The 10,860-nt window shown below is 37.8% G+C and overlaps 1 protein-coding gene across 1 annotated transcript in view; it reads right to left on the bottom strand.

Annotated features, from left to right (window-relative positions):
• Positions 1–1,877: 1,877 nt before the first annotated feature.
• COL4A1 (collagen type IV alpha 1 chain) overlaps positions 1,878–10,860 on the bottom strand; it is a 122,143-nt gene continuing 113,160 nt past the window's right edge. The window contains exons 49-52 of the mRNA XM_059467172.1: positions 10,036–10,213; positions 7,131–7,245; positions 6,335–6,507; positions 1,878–4,799 (exon numbers count right to left, since the gene is read on the bottom strand). Coding sequence (XP_059323155.1) covers positions 4,718–4,799; positions 6,335–6,507; positions 7,131–7,245; positions 10,036–10,213 — 548 coding nt within the window. The 3' untranslated portion in view covers positions 1,878–4,717. The remainder of the gene's footprint in view (positions 4,800–6,334; positions 6,508–7,130; positions 7,246–10,035; positions 10,214–10,860) is intronic.

Genomic DNA, 10,860 nt, shown 5'->3' with positions numbered 1-10,860 from the left:
TTTACTAATCGTTCTTCATGGGGTTGAGATGACAAATGAATTCTGCCACAATTCTGCATGAAATCTAACATGTTTTCTTAGGCGAGACAGGAGTTGACAGAGCATCAAATGATCATGTTCCATCTAAAACTTTCACTCTGTCAAGTCTTCTGTCCTCTGCACACCAATTATAACAAATACAGCTGACTGCATACAGCCAGAGGGGGAAAAAAAGGCAATTCTCTAACATATGTTAAAGATTCAGACATTTTAAAATCTTTTCAATGTTTATGCTCTGTTCTCTGGTTTGAAAACAATGAAAAGCTGCAAAGGAATATGCCTTTAAGAATCAACACTGAAAAGTAAGAAAGAATATTCAGCTCTGAGTATCATCCTCTTATGGTGGGAGCTGAAGAGAGAAGGTGGTGTCAGTAGGCCTGACTGAGTAAAATATCTTACAATAGAAGCATTCCTGTGTTCATGAGAAGTAGTAGTGATTTTTCCTCCCACAGATATTAACACCTCAAGCAACACAACAAGCTTATTGTTTGCCAGAGAGAAATAGCCAAAACCCACACACTCCCCTCTGCATTTTCTTTAAGGACTTTCCTCTGACACCAAAGAAAGAGAATGGTTTAAAGATTGTACTCCCAGGAAACTTTTTGGGGGTTATTTTGTTAGTACATCTTTCACAAAGAACATGTGTTTCTTGTTTAGCTGTTAGTGCTAAAAGTAAGTTTGTGCATTAGTTTTTGTTTATAATTATTCTGTAGAGACTTCAGCAATATTACAAATTCACAATTTTTTTCCATTTTGTACTACACTTTTACTAACAGTTGGGTGGAATTACTTCCTCCTCTCTACCATCTTTCCTCTGAAACCAACAGGCTAAACACTTCCATGTAGCCACTTATTTTCTTAATAATGATTAATTATATCCCAGACCATCCATCACTGGTCTCAGCATTTGTCTGAGCTTGAAATATGCATTTAAAGATCCACCCTGGTCTCTCATATTCTCACTGTTATCTAATTCAGAATGTGAAGATCGTAAGAAAGATAATTTCTATATGAAGAGGTGGAAATGCAGTGGGCAGCACATCGCTGCCACAGTGTGACCAGCAGAGAGTGATAAGCTCCACTGCAACCTCTGACAAAATGCTGTTGGTCTCCTCCAGAAGTCCCAATGCAGACATGGCCAAGCACCTTTACAGAGTAAGGGATGGAGATACAGGCAGGTACTGAGGTAGCTGCCATTTCAATTAGTCAGTGGTCCTTCTTTGTGCTGTATTTTCCATTTAGCTGGTGCTCTGAGATCCACAAGCCTGACTCTGTATTTATGTTTCTCCTCAGGCAGATAGTGCAGATTATTACAGATTTATAAAACATGAAAAATAGGAAAGGAATTCTCAAAAAGTCATGCAGATATACAATTTCAGTCATGAAGAATACAATCACTGCTCTGGGAGCCTAGTATGGGGATACTGTTCTCAGGAGTCCTGTTACATAGAAAAAGTAGTATTTCATCAAGGAAGTTATCACTATGAAACCAGTAAGAGATACACTTATAAATGAATGTACATACTTACATTGAATATACATTTATCAGAAAAGACAACACAGGCTAAGACATCATTTACTTCAAAATATCTACTGGATCACTTAATTATATTTTTATTTCGTAGTGTGTATAGAAATTTCTTTAATTGAAAACTGATCCATTCCTATTTCAAAAGGAAAATTGCTGGTGACTAGAACGTGTCAAAGTAGAGATGGAGACATGAGAAAATAGTCACTAATTCAGTAGGGTCCTGTTAGCAGATGAGAGACCAAGGTATTTGGTGTTAGTGTAAAGCCGTCCGTCCCAGCGTTACCGCAAAGAGAGCAAGGGCACCACCTGCTGTTTTAGAAATGTATTTATTTGGAACATGACAGCGACTCTTCAAGTACTGCACTCAAAAATTTTCTCCTGAAGCTTCTGCAACACGATTTGAATAAGTGATGACTTAGCAGATGCCTGTTCACACGATGAACTTTATTGTAGCCACAACACTGACCATAAATGCCTGAATATGGGGTACTAAAGAGGTTTTTGAAAGCAAGGCAGTGTTTCACACAGGCTCTTCCTCACCCAGGGCATCAAAATCTAGCATTCATACATTTTCAGATCTGACTGATATTCAATAAGCACCAAAAAGTTTAGTGATTGATTTAAGAAACAGCATCTTCAGCATGAGAATGGTTTGGGTCATTATATGAACTGGAGGTTATAGAATAAATAATTACTACTAGATAAGGAAGACATCAAACTACAGTTCAAGCAGTTTTCAAAAATTTTCAAAGGACCTTGTTTCCAAATGCTCCCAATTGAGAAGAGAAAGGTTCATACACACCAAACTGATTTAAACATACATGAAGAACTTTATAAACCAAACTGTCTGGCAGTTCTAAGACAATTTGACCATAGCAAATTAAATCCCTAGCTGACCAGGAGATAAAATGTAGAGTGTGAACAACAGTTTGGACAGTCTGAGTCAGTGAAGACTCTATTTTTAAATAATTTTTCCTAGATACCACAAGGAATCACCTTATAGTCTTCTCCTCTTCTTCTGGACGTCAAGTGTCCTTGGGAAAACCCTGCATGAGGCTGCTCAGGCATAATCGGACTGTTTTATTTTATAGACCAGAAAGGAACTTTTGTGAGGAGTGGTCTTTTATAAATAAGATTATCAAGTGTCAGAACTTCCATGAGAGTTAAGAATCATTGCTAAATGAAATGGCCAATTTCTATGCAGGAGCCTTCAGCCATTTCGTCAGAGAATGTCCGGAAGGATTTTAATTGAAAGACAAGTTCAAAATAGCAGCAGCTGCAGTGTCTTCACTAATTTTGGAAAACAACGTGAAACTTTAGCAAATTATGTGTTTTTGCCAATGAAAATGATAGCACGGCCCATTTCCTCTTCAACCAGAGCCAAGATTCACCTTGCTCACTTAAAAGCAAAGTTTATGAGATATTTTAATTGTTGTCCTATATAATTCAGTTCTGTTTGTGCATGAAAAATTCAAAGGAAAAGTGGAAAATGTGCATAATTTGTTGATTCCCATGAGCTGAGATGAAGTTGGCAAATTTTTGTAATGCGTTCATATCAAATACATTTCAGTGATAAGTTTCTCATGTTTCATCTATCAGTTTCAGTTCTTACAAGATAACAACAGAGGCGTCAATACAGTGCCTTGTTTCCCCCTTTAGAAGATGCTTTGTACATCTGCAAGATGTGCAAAACAAAAATCATCTATGATTGCATCAAGCTTTTGCATTTATTGGTGGCTTATTAAAATTAATTAATTGCTGTGAATGAATGCTAATAACAAATTAGTAAAAACATCTTCCTTTCTTCTGTTTGTTTTTTTTTTACACAAATAGTTTTATTACAAACTTGAATTTTTAAGAAATACACATGTAAGAAATTACACAAAGGCCTTGGCATTTGCAAAAATCTTTTGGTATTTGCATGGTAATAGTCCATAAAACATTTCTGGACACAGACGTGCTCAAAAAATGGTATCATTGCATAGAAATTCTTTAGAAATATTTCTGAGGCCACTTTGAAGAATTTTTTTGGCACAATATTAACAAAAATAAGGCCTTATACTTTTCAAAATCAAGTAATTCAGTGTGTGAGTAGTGTTTAAAACCCTGAAAAATATTAAATACAGAATAAAGACTATAAGCTCAAAGCAGAATTTACTATTATAAACACAAATAACTATTAACCTGGGTTCAGTCTCTGCAACTTCAGCATTGAAATGGCTATGTAAAATGAACATTTCACATCATATTTTGGCATTTAACACCTAATTCATGACACTGAAAAGAAGAAAAATTTTGTAAGCTTCTTTTTGATATGATAAACTTAGAGTTTGACTTGCCTAATGGTTGATATCTATATAAATTACTAAAATATTTATATATATTTTTCTTCTTGACCATTGCTGGATCATTCTTTATTCCACAGGAAAGTTTGTTCTACTGCACAAAGAAGCTGCATAGTACCAACATAGCAGAAACACTTACTTGCCCATTTGTGAAGCCAATTTGGCAATTTCTTCCAGATGTAGACCCATTAATACTGGCAGCACTAAAGGCTACAAACAGAAGCAAAGGTTGGCAGGATGGCATTCTATGTTGTGAAAAGATGGTTACATGTTGCTTAACCACAGTCTGTAATCCCAAACCTCTTTTTTACATTAGTATTTCTTTGTACAAGAACAATAAGTACATACCCAAGAGTCTGGGATTTTAAGACACCTAGATAACGGTAACAAACTTATCTGGGGAAGAAAAATGAATCTAAATATATAATACAAGAATGAGAAAGGGGGGTCAAACAGTATAAGGCAGAACTGCATACCTCCTAGCACCTTTGCATTTTTTTTTCTGGATAAATGCTGACTTTTTATTCTATCAGTGCATTGCATTTATATAAAAAATACATATACTTTGATCAAAAGTGCCGTTTGGCATGTCGACATTTGAAGCTTATCTTTGTTGTCTCTTTTCTTCTTTAGCAAGGACAGGGCCAGTAAAGCAGTGTGTGTTAGTTATGCAAGTTCCTAAAAGGCACTTTACTGTTTTCATATTGGACAACAATGAGGTACATATGATATATGTCTAGGCTTCATTGCTGTTAAACAAATAGCACCATATTGTGTGAAATTAGTTGAAATTCAAAAGTCATTATGTTCTTCTCATACAGACTTGACAACGGCTAACATTTGAGCGTAGATCCCCGGCTTTCAAGGTTGAGGGAGTCGGTTTCCTACATAAAAGAAAGAAATTAGAAGACCCATTAACAATTTTCAGGTTCATGACTGACAACACCAGCTTGGAATGCAAGTCTCCCTTCCAGCCTCTGCTGAATCAAGAAGGTGTTCCTAAGTTCTCCAGTGTGTAATCACTTCCAAGTTTGGTCACAAACTATCGTAAGACTAGTTTTAAACATCACACACTTACTGAAGAGTTCAAATAAAATTGGCAAAGAAGCTGAAATTTGACTGTTTATGAGTTTCTGCTAACTCATGTGACTTTAAAGACAAATGAAAAGTTGGCAAAAGAAATTATGTGATGTCATATAGAAACACAACCCAAACCTCGAGTCTCTAACCTGTCATAAGGAGGTTAGAGACCTCCTAGCAACTAGAAATAAATCATTTTCAGACAAAGTTGTGCTTGCATTTAATGTTTTTCATTAAAAAATACAATGTGTTTACAGGAAATTGAGGAGTATTTGTGATTTCTGATAGCAGGGCAGGTCCCCTGATCTGGGATTATTTTATTAATCTGAGGCATAGTTTGCAGCCAGAAAGGTGTGTGAGGTTGAGAGGTCTCGGGGTAGGACTCGAGGAATGGAAACAACTGTAGTGCTCACTCTAAATTTTCTTCTGACCAGCCTTCCTCTTTCCTAGGGATCCAGGGCTTACCCCAGTGGTGGGGTGGTTGTGGCAGTAGTTTTTCAGGTTGTTAAGATTATTACAGCCCCAGTGATACTCAGTCTCAGTGCTCAGTTTTTCTACCTACTCCACTGACAGCTATCTGATAAACAAAAAGTGAAAACTGGCTAAACAACCTGTCTCATTCTGAGACAGGCAAGGCAGCATTCACAGATCCAGACAGAAGACACGAAGAGACGCAGGGTAACAGGAGCAGCAGCCAGGACTGTGGTGGAAGAGGGCGATTACCTGCACTCCAGAGGAATGTCTGCTGACTAGCTAAGCTATGCAGACATGGGAACTGACCTATATGCCAACATATTAGTAACATTCATAAAGAGCAAATGAACCTGTGTTGAAAAGTACTCATGTGCAGGAGACCAGAACAAAGCCTATTACCACTAGCTGCATTTTACTCAAACATACTTCCTCTAACATTAGGGAAAGGTAAATAATTGTTCAACTCACTTAGTTTAACACCTGTACAAATTGCAAGTAGTTCTATTATAAGTTAATGCCCATTTACAGGAAATGTTATATTCTAATCTAATTTCAATCAGTATGTCACCCTATCCCAGTTACCACTTGGTGAATACAATCAGAAACATAGTGGAATTGTGAGCATTGTTAGATTATTCTGAAAAGCAAAATACATGATACACATTGCAAACACTAACTGATGATGCATTCATTAATTCCCCTGAAAGCTACTTTTCTTTCTGCTACAAAAGTAATTTACTACATAAATTACTGTGCTAGTGGACAGCCAATAGTTGAACCTGTATTCCATTCAAAAAATACTTATTTTATTCAGTGATAAGGCTCAACTGAGTCTGAAAGAGTGATAAATAAATCATGAACTTACCTGAACATCTCATTCCTTTCTATAGTGGCAAGCCAGAAGCTGTAAGCATTTGCATAGTAATTGCAGGTGCCCCGGCCATGGCATTCAATGAAGGGAGCGCTGCGGAACTCCTCTAGGCAGGAGCCAGGGGATGCCAGGGCCTGGCCAGAGCCCTCAGCACCAGCACTGGTGTGCTAGGAAAGGCAAAAGCACTGGTCAGACAGGGACTTTCCACCTCTTCTGCTACACCTGCAATGAACTCTCTCGCACAAATATTTCTTCACACTTCTCTCCTCATCCTCTGTTCTGTCCATCTGCTGCTTTGTTGCTCAGCTCAAGGAGGAACAATAAGGTGGAGCTGAAGACTCCAGAGATGGCATTGGGTTCTCTCATTCAACAGCAGCTTGACACATGAGCAATATCAGCTTCAGGACAGCTGTATGCACAGAAGTCCTTCAGGAGACAGCAGGACTCAAGCTATCTCTATGTAAGCAACGTGCCAGGGCTAGCTCTTGGCCCAGGAGGCACAAGGTCTGGTATGGCTTTTATCTGAACAGCTTAACTCCATTCCCACTCCACATCACAGTGGTCTCTCTCCCATTGCCAAGTGCTAACAGCTCTGGATCCAGCTGTGTCTCAGACCATGCCCAGGCCTTGCCTGGGAAAATGATCAGGTTCTTTTTGAAGTCACTACAAAGAGTGAAGGACTAATGCCCTCCAAAAACCTGAAGGGACAGAGGCAGATACTATATTTCCATAGATCAAAACCCTGAAACAAATGCTTTCCTCAGCTCAGAGTATGCCCCAGTGCACTTACCATGACAAAGGAGTAACCAATCCAAAGTGAACTCCAGCCTTCAGGACACGGTGGTATTTGAATTGTTTGACTGTGAACAGCTATTACCATAGCAGGAGCTTCACACACAGAGCATCTAGAAGCACCAAGACATGAATGAACTGTGTGCACTTAAGGATTAACAGTTCATTATTCAGAAGCTACTTTCTTTATGGAATCTTGAAATAGAAAATGTTGTCATATTCAAAACCAAAGGAAAATCACAATGTTTCATTTAGAAAAACAGCCAACTGGTTCTTTTTTCTTTCTTGTTAATTTCTAATTTATTTGATAAAGTTCTAATTTCTCCCTTACTTAGAGAAAGTTCAACTATTAAGTCTTATTCCTATTAGCTTTCCTATGAGAAAAGAATAAGAGACCTCTTATCTAAATATTTACATGTATTTTTCTTTTTCTAGTCCTGTTTGTACTGAAGTTTCTAAAAGTGCTCCATGTCACGAACATGGGGGACAAATAGCCACTCTATCTCAGCAAGTATCACTTAAAAGTGGTCTAATCTGATCAGAAACAAGTAACAGCAATTCATCATCCTAAACTTAGCTCTGACTTCCAGAGAACAAGCCATCTCTCTGGAAAATGTCTTACAAAGGCAATCACTGCTAATCTAATCTAATGCAGACTCTTTCCCATGCATTTTCCTTGAAAGTGTTTTTTATTTACATTTGTGGTCTATATCTCCAGTAAGAGATTTCCAGCAAAGTAACTTGCACGACAAACTTCAAAGCAATTCTCCAGAAAGGCATGCAGCACCAGTTCTTTTACTTCAGATAAATTCCTCATGTCTCAGAAAGTTACTGCTAAGTTACTGAATAATCCAATGACCAATCATTCCTCCACAGAATCACAAAAAACCCATGAGCTGGGCTGGAATTTTAATATGGGGGCTGGCAATAAGGAATTTGGTAGATATAATCAGTTTTTCCTTGTACAATTCTTCAACTGGCTGCTGCAGTTAGCAATTATGAACATTATTCAAAACTAAACAGTCTGATTCCTGTTATCAGAGCAGGGAAAAGAATCAAGTGCAAAATGGATTAGGTTGGATTCTGGAAAATGCAGAGAAGCAAAGGTATTCAGAATGAAAGCCTGCTATTTCTGCCTTGTGAAGACTGCTTTCATACCTACTGCCTTCATCTTTAGTGCAGAAGCAAGTTATTTTAAGAAACACATCAATGAAAGAGTAAGTTAAAAGAAGGAATGTAAAGCTGCCTCTATTCTTGGAGCTCTGCTTTGCTTCAAGAGATTTCTGGTATTTCAGTAGAAGGCCATACAGGAAAAGAAGTCCTGTGATTCAAGGCAGCAAGTGACACTTCTACACATTTTCTACATTTGGAAAACTGTCAGTCAAAAAGCATCAACTAATAAAATAAATAGAAAGAAGAGTTTACCAGATCCTTTGCTAGTTTTCTAAAATGAGTATTACAACTATTTCACTCATTTCTATGACTAAAAGGAGAAAGACACATAAGCACACATGCACACACACACATGTACATACATATACACACTTACGCGTTCTTACGGTGCAAAAGCTAATCCGTAGGCATAAGATAAGGCAAAGTGTTGGTTAGTACCTCCTTCAGCAAGAGTTTCAAATATGACTGTTAAAGGCTATTTTGCATTATATGGGATGGCATAAAAGGAATATGAATTTCAGAGGCTGGCAATTTGAATTTTTTCTGAGAGTCAAGCCCCTTCCATTCATGGATAACAAACAACCAAAAATGTAAGACCAAAAAAATCTCTCTTGAGAATCTTGTCCTCAATCTGCCCATTCATTTTCAAAACATACCAACTTCTTTGGTACTAAACCAAAAGTAAGAATACAGAGTACAACTGCAGACACAAGATGGATTCCATGATGCAAAATAAACATGGAATGTTTTGCAGTAGAGCCATATAGCTTTTTGAACATCCAAGATATCCAGAATACAACCAACTGCTGATTTGGATTGTCCTTTCTCTTGGATGTACCTGAGAAATCACTACCAGCAATCTCCATTCTCATTCCTTAAATATGCCTGGAAGAGGGATCAGCAAGAGCTGATACAGATCAGAAGCAATGACAGAAAGGACAGTAATGCCTGTATCTAATGATTATCACTTAAGCTGTAAACTGAAGATTCCCTTGTCAGACTCATATCCAATTGTAGGGCAGTTTGCCACACTCTTGCTCAAAACTCTGGCTTCAGCACTGGATATATTATGCAAGAAGAGGTTTTCTAGTGGTCTTAAAATTTCAAATGGACCAAAAGTTCAACATTGCATTGATGCAGAACAGTTATGTCTCTGATATAAGCACCATTCTTTATGCTAGCTGTGAATCCGGAATTATTAAAAAAATAGATGATTGATTTTTCAATTGTTTCCTTTAATTCAGAAAATAATGGCTGTATTCGAGCAGAATGTCTAAAACAATGGAAGAAGCCTGTCAGTCTACTGTATGATAAAAATGCTACCATTTTCAAACAAAAGGAAACTGAGCCCTAAAAAGCTTCTAGCTATGGCTAGTCAAAGAACAGAAGTGTTTCAGACAAGAATTGTGAAAAAATGCACAAATTTTCCTTCAAAATACATCACAGCTTTTGCAAGACAACATTTCAAAGTACATCTTTGAATTTCAATTATACTCAAAATAGGCTATTCTATTTCTTTGGGTTTTCCCCAAAATGGATTTATTTTTGATCAAAGTCTAAACTGAAAACATGCACACTTTGAAACATTTCATCAAAAGAATTCAAACTTCAAATTTAAAGGCAGGAAATAAAAATGTACAGATTCAAAACCTTGTCCAGAAAAATAAAGTACCCTAAGCTCTTTCCACGGGCTTTTTCACTTTATAAATACAGCAGAACTGAAACCATACCTGCTGATGAATGGTCTGATATTATCACCAGTGATAGGAGCCATATTCATTGGCATGGGCTCAGGGGTAGACAGCCAGTAGGAGTAGTCATTCCTTGATGCAAAATTACAGACGTTGTTGATATTGCAGAATAAGAAAGGCATGGTACTGAATTTCCGAAGACAGCTTCCTGCTGTACCTGAAATGTTAAGTGAAAGGTTATTTCTTAACAGTTTTGTTAAGCTACTGCCAACTGCCTAACAATTATTTCCAGGAGCAGCTAAATAAGGCAGAGAACACTTGCTCTGGATGGCCCAGTTTTCTCAGAGAATTCACTTCTCTTAGCTTCATGAGGAATGAACAAGGCAAAGAAAGGAGTAGTCCAGTCTTGCCTGTAGAATTACAGAATACGTTAGGTTGGAATAGACCTCTAGAGGTCATCTAGCGAACTGCCCTACCAGCTGGATCTAGTTTCTTGGATCCAGATTTAGTTGAGTTTTGAGGATCTCCAAAGACAAGAAATTCAACCATCCCTCTGGGGTTCTGCTCCAACGGTTGACCATCAGCATAATGAAAGGGCTTTTCTTCATGTTTCACTAAAATGTATCTCATACTTGTGGTCCATTGCTGCTTCTGTCACTGAGACCCTCTGAGAAGGGACTCTATACTCTCTACCCTTTCTCTAGGCAGCCGTAGACTGCAATAAAGGCCTCTCCATAAATATCAGTTAAGGCTGAGCAAACCCAGATCCATCAGACTGCCCAAGACCCCGTGAGCCATCTCAGTAACTAGGAGTTGTATCCACTGTGGTGTAGCAACATCTTCCTTGTTCTGGTGTGCCTAGGT

Source organism: Ammospiza nelsoni, chromosome 2 (assembly GCF_027579445.1).
Source record: "Ammospiza nelsoni isolate bAmmNel1 chromosome 2, bAmmNel1.pri, whole genome shotgun sequence".
Taxonomy (NCBI): Eukaryota; Metazoa; Chordata; class Aves; order Passeriformes; family Passerellidae; genus Ammospiza; species Ammospiza nelsoni.
This window is presented reverse-complemented; position numbering and strand designations above follow the sequence as displayed.